The 17,573-nt window shown below is 40.8% G+C and overlaps 1 protein-coding gene across 1 annotated transcript in view; it reads left to right on the forward strand.

The window, feature by feature from the left end:
* Window positions 1–17,573, forward strand: part of LOC104963499 (latrophilin-3-like) — a 117,724-nt gene that overhangs the window by 76,376 nt on the left and 23,775 nt on the right. The window contains exon 4 of the mRNA XM_010792098.1: window positions 4,644–4,753. Coding sequence (XP_010790400.1) covers window positions 4,644–4,753 — 110 coding nt within the window. The remainder of the gene's footprint in view (window positions 1–4,643; window positions 4,754–17,573) is intronic.

A 17,573-nucleotide genomic window follows, 5' to 3' on the forward strand; every position in this document is an offset into this window, starting at 1 on the left:
GTATTTATGATGTATACATCCACTCCCATCTTCCTCTGCTGCCTTTAATCTGCGCTTCTGGTGTTTGGAAAGTAACTCTGCAGCTTTACCATAATAACATCATTCACTGTGTGCATGCAGCGGTCCCATTATAGATAATTTGTCGGTGTGTATACATGTATAGGTGGTGTGTAGGTTGTTTGAAGACGTATCTAACAATTATGTGCACTCCTATACAACCTTTGGGGTTAAAATGTTGTTTCTTACCAATTGCATGCCTGTGTGTTAAGTAAACGAGATACATAATAATATACAGCATGTGTTATTATGGGATGTATGGAGCTGTCAGTACGATCATTGCAAGACAGCTAATATGTGCACGTTTATAAAAGGGGATTAGCTGGTGAAGCTTTTTCATAACTTCTCACATGCTTCTCTCTGTCATAATTCTCAGATAGATGTCAGATTATATAATTCTAGGAGGATTTGGCAGGATTTATTCTGGGATGACTGATATATTCATGTTGTTTATGTTGTTCGTGCTTTAAATCACAGGCCAAACATAACCAAAAAGAGTCAAACATTTCTGTAAATGTGCAATCTTTTTTTCTTTGTTAAGAGTTTGACAGTTGTACAAGTTGATTCTACAAAGGTAATTCTGTGAATGTTGTTTTGTCGATTTTGTACCCTGAATTCCCAAATGCAATGCGAAAGGCTTCTTTGCTTCAGTACATGTGATAGATGGCATAGAGACATTTTTAGCTTTGTCCAGCTGTTGTGAAAACCAACAAAACATTAATTAAAACATTGTGTTTGCAGTAATTATCTTACTTGAAATACCACTTGATTAGTGGTTAACAGCACTGAAGCAGATTAGTTAAAAATACATAATCATTGTGTTTTACTGAATTATATCACATACACCTAACCCTGCTGAGTCGAAGCAGCCCTTAGCATTGGCACGGTGTTACAGTTTGTTGATGAGGTATCTTTGAACCAGCTCTAAATAATTGAAACAAATCAACGATCCATTATTCCATAGCAACAGAAAACCTTATCCATCTCCTCCTCTGTAGCGGGCTCCACAGAGACTGATAATCCGTCTTCTGATCGACACTACACACACTCAACAGTTTCCTTTAAATACTTCCTCGTTTTACTCCACAGTCAATGCACAGCGCTCAAGGCCATGGCTCCCCTTGTCCTCATAACGTTTCTGTAGGTTTTTGGTGGAGTTTTTAGAGGTTGTTTTTGTGCAGCGGCAGCAGACAGGCTGAATGAGGGAAGATGGATGCGGCGGCGTGCAGCTGGGAAAGATAATGAATGAAGTCGAGCGTGGGTGGCGAAGACCATCACTAAAGCGTAATGGGTCCCAGCAGAGAGACGGGATATTGACCCGTCAGTCACTCCCCACCCCCTCCCTTCACTCTCCTACAAATAGAAACTCTCACAAGACACACAATGCTTGGTACACGCAGAGCAAACAATAGCAACACACATTCTGTTTGCACTGCACACCTTGTGCATTTTCTTGCACAAGAATAAAAAGAAAAGGCGAGGTGGGGCACTTTGTCTGTTTCATCAAACACTCCCGTAACACATATATAACATCCTATATAAGAAGAACAAGTGTCTGCTCTTTCATTACTCTCCAATGTGGACGAATATTTCCAGCCCTGACAGTAGCTGCTCTGTCATTTCTTAAACAATATCCGGAGATTCCCTTTCACACATGTGGCACAAAACAGCAGATGTTCTGTTCTCCCTTTCTGGAAATACTGTGTTTGGTTCGGTCAACGGGTGGAGTGTGCAGGAGGCACCACATGACGGATTTTACTTCGGTTTGAACAAGTCTTTTGCTATTCATTAAATTTTTCTGAGGATTTCAGAGAAGGCTCTAACAGACAAACTTCTTCTTTGTCTTCTTCTTCACTTCAATTTTTGAAAGATGGTGGAATGATACATTTCTTTTGACTATTTTTTTAACAATTTCTGCTTCTTTAGTAACATCATCAACACGCCCTTTCACTTGAATTCTCCGCACAATGAGCAGCTTTATTTACCCTTTGGCAGAATCAGACATTACCCACACTTTATATTCGGAGCTGAGTAAAGTCCATATGTTAGATGTCCCTCCCAATTATTCAGACGTATTATTTCCCATACTACTCTTCCTTATGTTAGTTCAGTGTTGTCGTGCATGTTGAATGCGGTTTTATTGATTCAATTGTTTACCTATTGATTGATGTGTTTTATTTTGTGTGCCAGGAGACTGAGGGGACTCGGCCCTCCTCCATCAGAGGCAGCAGCCGGATCAGCGGGCGATTATAGTCATTACAGTTTGTGCTTACACGGGGCTCTGCTGCTTTGTGCCACATCTCCCCTCGTCAGCTGGCAGCCGCTGCTCTAATCTGCCCGTTATAACAAATGACCAGGGAACCGGAGTAAAGGCTAGAAGGGAAGGGAAGTGGACTGCAGATAAAAAAAGGGCATTTGGTGGCCAAATTGCTAAATTGAGTTGTTTGTCCTCGATTAGACTCACAGCTCTGATAGGGGGTTTTATCTAGAAGTAATCCTTCCCCATTTTACAGATATTTGGTGTATAGCAGTGTTCTAGAGCATTCAGCCTGCAGTAGCTTCTCCCCATATGCTTCCTCCTATAGTGCATACTATGTACATCACGTAGTGCCATACATTTCTAAATACATCATTAAGAGTGGATCCATTTTCCTCGGCTGCTGGTTCAAAGGGCTCCATCTCTGATGAAATCCTGATTATCTCTCTAATTGGTAATTGTGTAGACCTTGTGTTGCATGGTGTGTGTGCAGCTTCTCCTGCTATCGATTCCTCTACCTCTCTGCTATTGATTTGCATTTAATATTAATTATTTCCCCACCACAGGCAGCATCTCTGCGTGTTGAGGTAAAAATGCACAGCAGCGATTAGAGGGATTTAAAATATGGGTCAAGATAGATGTTAAGGCTGGGATTTAGTTTGCAATCCACGTTAAATACACATTATGATGTTTAATCCCTCAAGAGGAAGTTATTACAAACTATGACAAAACAATCCAGATAGCTTAACTTCTGGTGCAATCCAAAAGAACAAATCCTACATTCATGTGTCCATCCCAAAAACACGGGTTTGTGTCTGCCTCCTTGTGCGATCTCGTCTATCCATCTCTCTGCTAATTCTATGTGACACTTAATCTTAACTTGTGTTTTCACCTGCTGATTATACGCCCCTCCACCCTTTAAACAGAGATAGTGAGGAGGAGGAGGGGGAAGGTGCAGGGGTGAGGTGGCCGCCTCGTTAATTGTTTCTCCGTTTTATAGGCTTGACCTCTTATTTATTTGACTGCCTGGGAATTAACTGTTCATGTGCCCCAGACAGCTGACTGCAGTGGGGGGGGGTTATGTGTTGGTGGTGGGGGTTCATGAACCTATAAAGCTCGACCATATCTCATTACAGTGTCGGCCTGAAACGAGATGGCTCTTTTTTTTCCCTTGTCCCTCACTGGTGCGATTGATTAGTCGGCAGCCAATCAATGTTAATTAAGGTGCAGAGGATCCTTTAATCGTGCCCTATGAATCATTGTGTCAGACCCCGCCTTGACCTTCAGCGGACTTACAGTGTGACCCGCCATGCTGAGGAATAAATACCTTTTATACATTGCACGATAATTGCAGTCAGTAGTTGATTCACGGTGTCTGCTCTGTAGCAGGAAGTTGCTCACTTGCATATCCTTTCTTTTGCAAACAGATGCAGCGTCTGATCGATATTCGTCCCTATGTTTAAGAGTCACCGTTGTGAGATAAGCATTGTCATTATGCGTGGCGAGATTCTCTCCGTGCATATGAAGTGAGGCTCTGATTGATGACTGCCAAAAGAAAAATGGCACACGAAAACAGCACCGGCACCATAATTGTGTTTTTTAATGAAGACCTACATTTCACGTTGGAGCTGATTTCGCACTCAGATGATTGTGCGGCCCCCACCTCATCCCCACCCACCCACCCACCTCCTCTGCACCAGCATCACTGCCATCCATCATGCAGTAATAACACTGTGACCTGTACACGGAGTAACGCCTGGATTCAGTTGCATGACTTTCAACTCTGGACTGCAACCGAGAGATGAATTTACACAGCAGATTGTCTCCTCACCCAAAGAGAGGGGTGACCTCTGTGAACATTAACCATGTCACACGCCTGTGCTCCAATCACAAGGCTTTACTCTCTGTGTGTTTTCAATGATCTCACATCAGTCAGACGCTGTTTCTTTCAACTAGATGTAGCAATGTGTTCCAGAAAATGTAACATGGAGTTGACCTTTTAAAACGACCCTAAACAAAATCTAACTTTTACTTTTAGGGTAGAGATTCTTACTTGCAGCGCAACTTAATCACAGACCTTCCTTTTACCCGGAAATGTCTCTCAAATTACAGACCCCAGTTTGTAAAAGAGGCTTTCTGTAGAACAAAGTTGAATCCAAGTATAAGACATTTACTTTTATGTAAAGACTATTTCCTTTCCATGTTTATTGTGGGCGAATAACACCATTTGTATTCCAACTTTTAAAATGGCCCCTAACAAAATTGAACATTTACTCTAAAATGTTTGACTTTGATACTCTGTCTGATGTTTCTCTGCTTTCTGTTTCAGATGTAACAACCGGACGCAGTGTGCTGTTGTGGCCGGACCAGACGTGTTTCCTGACCCCTGCCCGGGAACATACAAATATCTGGAAGTCCAGTACGAATGTGTGCCCTACAGTACGTACTCCTTTATTCTCTCTCACACTTTAATTCTCATTTCCTCTTTAAGAGCAGTGTCTCATCAATCATCCTTTCACGCTTGATGATCTCCGTAATGTTTAAAAATATCTCCAATGTGTCATTCAGTGGAAACAGATGACAGACAGGATGATTCCTGTGATCCAAAAAGGATAACATCCTTTGTGAGTGCAGGAATATTGTTGACAGTGTTGTTCACATGTGGAAACTGAGACAGTATCTCTGTGTTTACTCACTGATTATCAACCATTATTCGTCTTTGTTGTAACTGACAGGAGATTAACGTTTTCTTCATCCTGCATGGCATCAATTATGTCAACAGTGTGCCAGTTTACTGACTTTTTTTACATGCAACATCCTCTTTGGGATATTTATTGATGATAACATGTAGGCTTATACTGTAGATACAGTTTTGAAATCTTACAATTTGGTATTTAAGTTGCTAACAACATGCTAAAAGTCAAAGAACCATGTGTTAATGTATTCAGTCAGAGGAAGTGTTTGCTCATTTTTAGACGGTGCTCCCACAGTTCACACACTTTGATATCGGTGAGGAATCACGCCTGATCGTGTCGTGTCTCTGTTAGCGCTGCGGCAGGAGAGGCCATTTGACTTTCATCAGAAGGAAACCTGCGTGTTGTTCTTCGGTTCAGTTCAGCTCAGTGAACGGTGGTTAATATTCAGACTGGTGAGGCATCTCTGAAGGGAGTAAATAAAACGGGTTTAATTAGTGCCGCGAGTGAAAAACTGTGGAAACATTTGGGCGGATCAGCGTGGAGAGGAAGTGGAATGGACGCTGCCACATGACCTGAGGTTGTGTGTTGTAATGACCTTTGAAGTGGAACATAAAAGTCACAGCAATTACTGCCAACATCCTGACACGCTGTGCTCAGAAGTGATGTAAAAGTGGAAATATTTGATCTCTGTAATATTTCAAATCAAAAGCATCCTTTTAACATCAACAGCCTCCATGAACCTGTGATCCAGAGCCGACAGATGCATCTGTTTATATATTTCTGACTCCTTTTTAATATCCACATGTTCCACCTACTGTAGTGTCTTTCCATGGCGTAAAACACTGACCTAACCAAAGCTTCTGCACAAATGTAATCAAGCCCCCAGCAATCCTGAACTCCCGTCAGTATTCAAACACTTTGCTTAGAGTGCAAAATACTGACTTTTAAACTGGATTTGTTCCATTAAGCCTTTAGAGACTCACATTTCCATCTCCTCTGACTTGTAATCTGCGCTGCTGTTGTTTTAGCTTTTGTTGATTGTCCCAGTGTGGGGGACATGTTTTTGCTCATTCTAAGGCCCTAAAGGGTAGTTTGGCTTTTATTGATCTACATACTGTAGTATGTGAATTATCTTGAGAAACCTGATGAGATGTTATATTGTAATCTCATCCATAATACTGGAGAGAAAGCAGAACTCTCTTCTGCAATCTCCAAATAAACAATTAAATCGATCTAGATTAATAAATAGAAGTGAAGGTAGGCAGAGAAATATGTAGAAGTAGTACTTTCTACCTGGTATATTGGGTTTTGAAGGGTGTTTGAGCATGTTTCTGGTCATTGTAGCCTAAAGGGTTGTTTTCCTTCAGATTAATGTGTATAGTAAGGCAAGGCCATTTTTTATAGCACATTACAACGCAAGGCAATTCAAAATTCTTAACAAATGTTGCAAATATCTCATCTAAATCCGGTATATAAGGAAAAATATGTATTTTAGATTTTTTGGGGGTACTGTCCCTTTAAGGCAACTGTCACTTTTCTATATTCATATGCAGGACATTATCTCACATAATGACAGCATGTAAAAAAGCTCCAATGCACATTCTTACTAATACCACACTTTCTAGATCTGTGTGACACGTGATAATAGCTGTATTTAATACAAATACTGCAACACTCATGGGACCCTGGAAATTCCCATCAGCCTCAACTACCCACCTGCTTTTTAATAATTTACTTCCTTAACAAAAGCCACATTTAAAACTGCTTCTGTCAGCACATTGACTCTTCTAAGCATTCACCGGGGAGGGTACGGGGTGGGGGGGGGGGAAACTTGTGTATGTGTTTCTTTGGTCAGAACCACAGTAGAATGAAAAAATATGCTGCCAATGCATAGCAGAAGTCATGTAGGCGTTTATTTGTGTATTGAGCGGGGGAGCAGAGTGTAATCACAAACGGTCACTGGAGACGGATTTAGAGAAACATTTTTTTTATTGAGAATGAATCCATGTGTGACGGCTCCCGCCACAATGAAGCAATCAGGACACGTTTAGAGAGCGCTCTCTGTTTCTGTGAGTAGAATGATATAAAGTTAGGGGAGGAAGAGTTTGAACTGGTTTCTTGTTAATAAGACAATCGGTAAAGGTGTGTGCTTTTAGGACATGGAAGCTCAGTTGGGCTTTTAACACAAGTCTCTTAAAGTTCCTGAGACGGACTGACAGACAGTTTTAAGTGTGTAATAAGAAAAGCAGCGGCCCATGACTGCAGCTCTGCTTCAGCGTGGAGTCCTGACTCTATTCCCCTGACGAGCTCCCACTCTCACTTACAGCTTGTCTTTTAAACGTCTCACGGCTTCTTCCTCCTCTACCTGCTTTATTTCCTCTTCTTCACCGTCTGTATTCTGCTGGTGGAGCTTCTTTTCTTTCAGGGTGAATCCCTGCTCCCTTCTCCACATCTCTATAAGCCGTATACAATCACACACACCGTTGATAATGGCGATCCAGTGTGCTAAATCGATGTACATATGCCGCAGATGCAATATTGATTTTATTAATCTGCGATTTGATGCGCTCCATCAGTTGTAATAGGGGTAAAAAAAAGTCTTCCAACAATTGTTATGCATATGATTCAGCACATAAAAGCATTCAGATTACACTTAATAAGAAAAAGACGGGTATAAAATACAAAGTTATGAATAGTTATTGATTTAATTTAAGGCAATTTAATAAATTGCCGTGTGGCTCACATTGAGCTGACACTATACAAACATATTTGATGCATGCTACTGAATCAAAAACAAAGTGTCAAATCGCAATACAAATAATTGAAATGTTTTCAGTTGTAATCCATAAATACGTTTTATAGAAAGATGTCAAATAAGATAAAAAAAGATACAACAGTGGATTAAATATTGAATAATTTTAGAATACATAAACTGGAGAGGTTTAAAGTTGGACTGTGTTTGACAGACTTAATAAAACAAATGTATTTGGTACGGATCCTTTTAAAAACAAAACTATTATCCTCAAAATATATGTTTTATAAGAACGTGTTTAATATTGATTTATTCCCTAATACTGCATATCAAGTTGCAATCACAATGTCACTCAATATATAATATATATAATAATATATATAACTTTATAATCTATAAAATAAAAAGTTATTCTTTCAAAATCTTGCAGTCCTTGCTAATATATTCAAGTGAACATATATAGCTTGTATTTACACTGCAAGTCATAACCGTCATTCCTCATGTGCCAGAGGTTCCTGTCTTCCTGTACGCTTGTCGCTGTGCATGCTCCCCCATGCACTTTACAGATTAGTAAGGCTACCCCCGGGCAGAGTGATGTGCTGACCCTCAATGATGACTCATAAACATGACTCTGCTCCGATGGAGAACATCTGTCTCCGCCCCGCCCTCTCACCTTGACTTCCCGCAGCTCTTTTCTCTCAGCGCCTCATTAAAACCTTTCTCTCCGTGTAACTCTCACTCAAACAGCTCCTCCCAAAGGTCTTGCTCAGCAGAGGTCAACGCTGCTGCGACTCCCTGCTACCTGCACACCTCTCAGTAATGAAGCTCTTACAACCCCTCCGTGGTCCCGCAAACTCTCACCCTTGTCCCGCAAGAAAGCACAATCAAACCTGCAACACCATGCTTCGTCGTCTTCTCCTAAGCATCAGCCATCTCACTTATAATTACACTTACACTTCTCTAGTTTCCATGCAACATGACTGATTCGGTCAAGGCCCTTAAACTTAAAACATCACAAATTCTGCATCAGTCTCCTGGTGTTTTACAGTGTTTTAAGCAAACAACACCCTCTGTACACTGAACCTCGCAGTAACTGGGAATTTGAAGGGAACATATATATATATATATATAATTATATATAACTAATAATACAGATCTTTTTGTATGACACTTTTCATACACAGGGTGCCGCTAAAAGGGATTTAACAATTTGTCACCAAATACAAGATGAACAGAACCCGAAAACCTTTGAGCAAACGTGCAGCATACAGTATGTACATGATATTTAAGATTAAAAATAATACAACGAGATAAAATAGAAAAAAAAAAAATGTAACACCTGATCACCCTCTCAGGATAAAATGAATAAATACAATAGAAAAGTGATTAAAGTATAACATAAATAAATAAAGCACTATTAATTAGAATTTGAATCATTATACAAATAAATCAAAACAATAATAATTTAAATAATAATGTTTTAGTGTAATAATAATTATAAAAAATATATAAACCTTGGGGAGAGCCACATAGAAGGATTACATTAAAACAGATTAAAAATACAATACATTAAAAACGTAGGCAATCCAAATATAATAATGTTAATATTTATAAAATAAAAGTTGAATCCAGGTGGATGTCAATAATATTTCAGTTGCTGCCAAAAAATGATAACTCAAAACTCTAAATAACCCTCCGTCCCATTAGAATAGGTAGATGTTAATAACATTGACGGAAACACATTTCATCAGTTCACTTTCCAAAGTTGACACTGGTAGAAAGTGAACTACCGAGAGGCTCCACAAGCTTCAACGCTTCTGCCCATTCACTTTGAATGGGGTGACGTCACGCTTCGCCAAACTGCATTGTGGGAGCTAAGCGTAGCTTCAAAAGCGTTGCTCGCTGCAAAAGTTGAGCAATGTTCAACCAATCGAATCGTATGCCAGTACAAGCTCTAGCCAATCAAACCACATGCTTGTGTGTCCGAGGCGGGAGATTCATGTGATTGGTTGTTGGTCGAGTTTCAGCCCCCCCCCCCCCCCCCGCCGGCAAGCTTCAACGCACGCCGCTGTGTGGGCGGGCCGTAAGAGTGTGAGAGAACAAAGAAAGAACCTGCAGGCAGTCTGTAGCCATACATAAGCCACCAGTCCCCCACTGTTTGCAGCTAATAAGGACAATGAAAAACCCTGTCTGGCTCAGTGGGATCCAGCTCAGCCCTGTCACTTATTCCTACCAGCTAATCCAGGACATAAAATCATGCAATCAGTTCTCCCTTTCCAACTGTGTAATCCTGAGCTAACACCTCACAGAAACCCGTCATGTAACTCTCTTTTATTTCCAACTCTTCTAATTGTGTTTTAATTGATTTAGCTAATAATAACACGTTAACAGGGTCGGGGGGGGGGGCTCTCTGAATAATGGAGTAGACTTTTTTGGCCCGTTTTCTTCAGCACCTGCTGCCGCTCTGTGCTCCTCTGTTGGCAGGTGAAACCCTGCAATTGATGCTCCACACATGGCTCTCACTTACACTGCAGTGGGGCAGATTGTGTGTGATTACAGGGACATTAAGGAGTGGTCACACTGCAGGTACACACCACCTGTGTGACCACCAGGGCTTCACGCCTGTACTGAGGACACTGACATGGGTTATTTGTCTCATCTGTACACACACAGGCATTGCTACTGTAGGGAGCCACATTAACTTACAAACTAGTAGTTTAGCTAATTCTTCTTGTTTCATACTTTTTTATTTTGTTGTATTACATATACATTGTCAAAGTACTTTAAACTACTTTTTCATTGTAGTTTAAGTGTTTTAACTGATTATCTGTAAGAAAACTCAGAGCACAGAGCCCATAATATCCTGCAAAGACATATTAACCAACATCATATCTAAGCTGGTGTTAAGTGTATCTCACACTCAGTATTCAGACATCATCACACTTCTCTTTGGATGATCTCACAGTGATTTTAAGCTTCTTTAACAGTAGATCACTTTTCCTGATGGTATCAGTAAGTCTCATCAGCAGATAGTATAGAAGTTCAGAGGCTTTCTGCCCTTGAGCTCTGCGCTCCACGTTCATCAGGTGTAGTGTAGGAGTCAACAGCACGACAGCCGATACATCGCACACACACACACACACACACACACACACACACACACACACACACACACACACACACACACACACACACACACACACACAGCATTGACATGCCACTGACCATTAGTCTGCTTCAGACATTCTTCTTCGTCTCTCCACCTGACTGACCCCCTCCTCTTCTCCCCATGTGTGAAGGAGGCACGCACGCACGCACACGCACATACACACACAGGCTCTGATGACTCCGACTTTATGTCACATATTTCACAGAGCAGATCCACGCCTTTGACGTGGCCTGAATCTGCAGAGATGCATCGTGTTAAAACACATCAGTCCTAAGCTGAGCGTTGCCATTTTCTTCAGGATTTGTCTTGTCCCCGAACTGAAATAACATTATATATTGCAGTCATAATTCATGTAAAAATTATTAGAAAATGTGTTGTCTGCAGTATTTTAGTTTAAAAAGGAATTAAAAAGGAAAGGTCTAAGACTGAGCTTTACAGAAATGCTTTTGTTCAGGCTAGCTCAACTGAAATAATAATTAACAATATTTTATTGCACTCAAAAATAGTGTTAACTTATTTGAAAATGTATGTATTGTTTTACTTTTGAAAGAAAAAGACATCAGATATCTCCCCTCTAGCCTCTGAGGGGCGTGGTGTCCTTGTTTCACAGTGTAGCTAGCAGGCTAATTTTGTGCAGGAAGACCAAACTATAATAGCTGTTTTTCCTTTGGACTTTAAATATTGTAGCCTAACTGAAATACAACTGGAAAGCCATTAATAGTCATACATTGTTAAAAACAGTTTTTGCCTAGTTTCTTTCGGCCTTAGATGGGTGTTTTAGTGTCTGTGCTGTATAGAGAACGCAGTGACGCGTCCTAAAACCCGGAAGTAAGTTAGCATTTTTACCACTTCCGGTTCCTTCGACAAAAAGCAATGCATTTTCTCCATAGGATCTTGGAAAATAGCTCGAAATAAGGTCTTTGTTTGACAAAAATTGAAGAGATAGATCACGTTTTGTTCTACGACATTAAATACATCAGCAGTGACCCCACTGGTGATTTGTGAAGAGTTTACGTGTCTGAAAAAACGATGGTTGTTAACATGTGGCTGAATAGGACTACAGAAGTTGTCGAGGCCGTTGTACGTCATTACACCAAAAACGTAAAACACTCCCGCTAAGTTTACACACANAGCAGCGACCCTGCTGTAGTTCGTTTATAGCATAACGTTAGCATTTTGCTTCTGGCGACTAGATTTATGATTACAACATTATAAAAGTAGTGTAGACATGTGGAGATTATCCGGCTGAACAAAACGTGATCCGTTTCTTAAATGTGCGTCAACCACAGACCTTATTTCGAGCTATTTTCCAAAATCCTATGGAGAAATTGCATTGGTTTTTGACGAAGGAACCGGAAGGAGTTTACATCCGGGTTTTAGGACGCGTCACTGTGGTTCTCTATTGCCTTTTTAGCTAGCAGGCTAATTTTCAGCAGGAAGACGAATTAAACACGCTTATGACGGACAGCATTTTTTCAGCAGGTCAAACTGACTAAACTTAAGAGGTCTGCATCTTTTAAAGCAGTTAAATGTTTCACCTGACCAAACAGTATCTACCCTGCAGAGTAATCGGAAGCGAGTCAAACTGAGCAGCTTTCCGCAACACAAACATTTGTTTGTTTCCAGATAAGAGGAGGAATTAACTATACGGAGCTAATGTGGGCTGTTGCTTCTGAACGACTGAACAATGTTACTGATTAAAATAAGCTTATAATAAAGGTATTCGGTCAGCTTCAGGACTAGGAAAGACACAGATAGTGTGCCATTATGAAACCATAACTACCAAATAGACAGATATTTATCCTCTAATTGAGGACATGTGATTTACAGATAAGAAAAACATCATGCAGTATTGTTTCAGTTGCTAATCACAACTGTTTACATTTTCACAATAAAGGTGAAGATATCATTTCTCCAGTTGAGAGGCGAGATAATTGCACAGGGAGGCTGTGATTACCAATGTGGATAAATGGTGGTGTGAACAGGGTGAATGTGGACACACAGACACTGTTCTCCCCACTAATAGCTGAATAAACTGCTGTAATCTATCAGCGGCTTGTTTTCTACTTGCTGCTTTTTCTCTCAATACTTACAGGATCACCCTTGCCTTTTCATGGAGACTAAAATGTACACGTATTGTAATAAACGCTGAACAAGCTTCATAAACATTTCCATTTATCTCAGTGTGTCCTACCCACACACACGTCTGATTAAGTTGTTAGCGTGCCAAGCATGGAGGATATAGCTCTAATTAGAGAGTGGTCTCTTTGGGGGTTCTCTCCTTTAATGATCACCACACTAATCAAAGCTGCTTTTCCTTGTCTTTTATTTCTCTCTTTGTTCACTGCTGCTCCTCCATGTCTTGCCACACACAACACTAAACTCCCTCTTTGCTTCTCCCCCCATCCTTCTTTTCCTGTGCCATGATTTGAAGGTCCTTGAAAATCAAGAAATGTCAGCAGGTGCAATTATGGTTATTTCTGCTCCAGTTGTCCCTATGTTCCACAGAAAAAGTATTTCATTTAGTTTGGCCTGCACTATCTTTCTCCTTCTGTTGGTCACTCCCATGTGGGAACAGGTTGGACGAGAGCCAAGTCCTTGCACCTGTCCCTCAAAGAGACACACACACACACACACACACACACACACACACACACACACACACACACACACACACACACACACACACACAGCATCCTGCATTGTCAAGGTTATAAGATAGCATAGCAGCGTCGCAGCAGGAGGCAGAGGGGAGGGAGAGGAGCATGCAGACAAGTGGTTGGAAGAAAAAGCGGGGTGTTGAGAAATGAAACCTGTAATGATGCTGGGGGAGACTCATGAGCAGCAAGCGAGGGGAAATGATGGGGAAAAAACGAGGGAGACGAAGAGAGAATGGAGAGGAAGAGGGATGGAGGGCTGCATGTCCTCCCCCATCCTTAGGCACATGCTATTCAAAGCCCAGTAATTTGCGTCATTAATTAAAATGCTGATGGGATGGAGTTAAGGGGTTTGCACTCTGCAACTCCTCAGCGGGGAGAGAAAGGAGGAAGAGGGGGAGAAATATTGCAAAAAATATTACAGTCATTCCACCATGAATCTCTATTAGCGGCTAATGATACCATTCTGATACCTCTCAACCATTAGTGTGAAATTGGGAAGCGTTAATTATTCAAATAAAAATCCATACGGCTGCCGCTCACATGACAGGGTCACTCTCCTCTTTGTTAGCGGCTCAGCGGGGGCCTGAAGCACGGAGACTCTACAATAAGTATGCAGAGCAACTTCGCACGTGGAAATTATATTTGACATTATGCATTATCTGAACAACTACAGTGCAGACTGCATTGTGCACTGACGGTATAATAGGATTTTATAAGGTATGCTATGGCTGAGCAGCACTGTCTACCTTTATTAAGTGCTGCTGTAGTTTTTCATTGTAATGATAATTATTAGATGTGTGAATCTTTCTCTATATCACAATTCAATTAGATTATTAGGTGCAGGTTTTGATTCAAACTCATTAAGTGGTTCATAAGTAGCTGATTGCAGGATGTACTCCAGTCAAATGTGTGCAAATAAAGGGGGTGCGGTAAAAATAGCATGAAAGCAGGGTAAGCTTTACAAAAGATGACATGTATTGCTAAACTTGCACAAATACACACATTTGAATAAAAAATAACTTCACATTCTAAAAAATCTAAATTCTGTTCCGCATGCAACACAATACGTTTTAAGGCTTTGGCTTGCTGTCTTTTTATTTCTCACTAAATAGTGTATGATAACTGGCAACTAGTAGTACAATGCAGCTTCTTTGAGGGTAAAAACCTTTTCAAATAATATTTTCAAAGCTGTACATGATTTTTCCCCAAACCCAAAATAATTTTCAACCTCAGAAACATTTGATTTCAAAGGGGAGCCGTGATACCGGTTGCTTCTGTTCAGTTTATTGCATTTGGTAACGACAGCTTGACCAATTAGGTGAGCTGCAGCCTCGTCCAGCTTTTGGAAGCTACTGACTGTTCCACGCTGCACACACTTTACTGGCTTTATTACTCAGTTATTGTTTTGCCCAAAATCTGTTGCCAGAGCTCAGTCCAAGCAATGCATTCACTTAAACTGTGACCTGCTGCACGATTATCTGGATGGCTGTTTCCAGATCTGTGCAAACACAAACTGGAAGAAAAACAGCAATTTACACAGATATTAAAATATAAATGACCTGTTTTTAGATCTGCAGGAGCTTTCTATGGCTGGGCTCTTCTTGAGATCTCGGACATTTCCGTATTTTTGGGAAAATGTTCATAAGATGAGCCTTGTGATGCTATGAGACATCCAACTGCCAAGACTTTTTTCTTTTACCATCAATTAGTGCAATTACTTGTTTGCATTATGTGCAAACGCTGTGTATTTTCATCATCAGGAAAAGGCTTTATTTAAGTGCTTATGAATAGAAGATAATGTATTGTGAGCCAATGCATGAGCTTTGGAAGAGAGACCCTTTCACAGACGTGAGGGCAGCTCTGAAAGCCCCTTCATTTTTTATTTGTGGGTATATTTTTTTAATAGTTTCAATGCTTTCATACATCAGAGAGGAAGAGGCAGAGAAGAGGATGAGAGAGAGAGCTAAGTGCTTTTTAGTGACTCAATGACAGCCGTGACCAAAATCGCATTAAGGTCACAATGGTAGTGGAGGGGTGGAGTAAAGAAGGCTCTCGAATGAATCAATTCTCCGTGTCGCTCTGCTCTCGGCTTTCCTCTCTGGATTTCCAGGCTCCTATCACAGGTGGTGCTGTGTTTGGTGTGACGTAAATACTTATTCTGAGTGATCCTGAGGTGACCTTGCTGCATCCAGCGGCGTTTCATGCTCACATTCATACTTGACGGGGATTTCATCCAAATCCTTCCCTCCCTCCTTCCAGGCAATGTACCACTCATCACATCCCCTAATGCCTTTTTCTATAGATCATTACCCCGCTCCCCCCTTGACATGTTAGCAATCGCTCAATCAGAGATGCCGGCCTCCCCTCGGCCTCCCAGTTGTGTGTCCGCAGCTCATGGGAGGTGAGGGGGGGGCGTCGTCACTTTGATTTGATCGATAGCGTCCACGTGCCTTTTTACAGTTTTGGGCAGATTTGAGTTGCAGTGGTGCTGATGGAGGTGTAGCCCTGAGCTCTGTATGGACTTATCGTGTTGATGAGGTGCTGTACCAGTGTACAGTTTTATTATCTGTCACCCCCCCCCCACCTACCCCTCCTTCTCCCACCAACACTACTGTTTTCGGCTTTCCCTCGCCTGACCCAGCTCCAGCGCCTTGCATTATGATTGTTCTCCTCTAATAACTTCCCCATCTCTCAAACTCTAGCCCACCCACTGACCTCCATCCCTCCCCTCAGCCACTCTCTCCATTTGGAGGAGAGGACTCTTGTAAGCCCTGGTAACAGAGGTTAATCCTCTCTTATTAGAGGCAGGATTACTGCAGGGGAAGGGGACAGGAGCAGAGAAAATACCAGGACTAACAGAAAAAAGTGTGTCCAGAGAGGAGGGAGTTTAGATGGACTAACCACTGCCATTTCTCTACAGGCTCTGAGAATACATGTTAGAATCACTTAACCCTGCAGCCATTTGCAGTCGCATTTTAAACAAACAAAATACAGTTTTGTTTTCCTCTATTGACTGTTTGCAAGGGCATACTGCATTTTTAAAGCTGATGCACATCATATACTTATCAGCAAGAAACAGATATTTCTACGTAGGAGACAAAAACATTGCACATAAAAAACAATTGTTCATGCTCTATTTTGAGATCTCGGGACGTTTTTCTCTCATATTCTTAGAAAGGAAACATCCAAAATCCACATTAAGGAGTATATGTTTCCAACATTTTCTATTTCTGTCTGCCGATTTCTCCTTAATTCAACAAAAGTGAGCATTACATAATGCCTCATTTGCATATTTAAACATAACATTTAATGAAACTTGTAAAACATAATTGTCCTAATGTACTTGCGGTAATGTCTTGCATGTGCACTAAATGCAATTTTCTAATGGCTGATGTTATTTTTGAGATGCATGGAGTGATCCAAATGTTTGCAATTTGGCACTTCTTTAATGAGGTAATGCCTCATTTCTATAATAAATCATACCATTTCAAACATTGTTACAAATAATATTTGACTTATTGTAAGTTATTTACTGGGGTGGTTTTATGATGAAATGTGTTAGTTATAGCAGTCAACAATGAAGATATTCTAAATGATTTGAACCATTGAAAATATCACATCATGTATTTAGCTTCATCAGTCTATTGGGTAAAAAATAACATTATTAGCCTATCTATGGGAAGTGTGAAATCCGCATTTTTATTTCATGCAATTTTACCTCAAATTCATAAGCTTTCTTCTAAGTGGCCATATGGTTATTTTCTGGAGAAGTCACGTCTGTTTTACAATTTGCTATCACTGCAATTTCAAAACCTGAATAACCTGTCTTTCTTCCTACAGGCCCATGTTAACCACTGTTTCTCTTCCTTCTTTAAAGCTAGTGATTGGATGCTGTGTATTACTAACCATGCTCTTCTTGCACAGTTGTGTGATCACATTATTAATCTGTTCTCTTTCTTTCTCTCTCTTTTCCCTTCACGCC

Source organism: Notothenia coriiceps, unplaced genomic scaffold (assembly GCF_000735185.1).
Source record: "Notothenia coriiceps isolate Sejong01 unplaced genomic scaffold, NC01 NC01_scaffold00036304, whole genome shotgun sequence".
Taxonomy (NCBI): domain Eukaryota; kingdom Metazoa; phylum Chordata; class Actinopteri; order Perciformes; family Nototheniidae; genus Notothenia; species Notothenia coriiceps.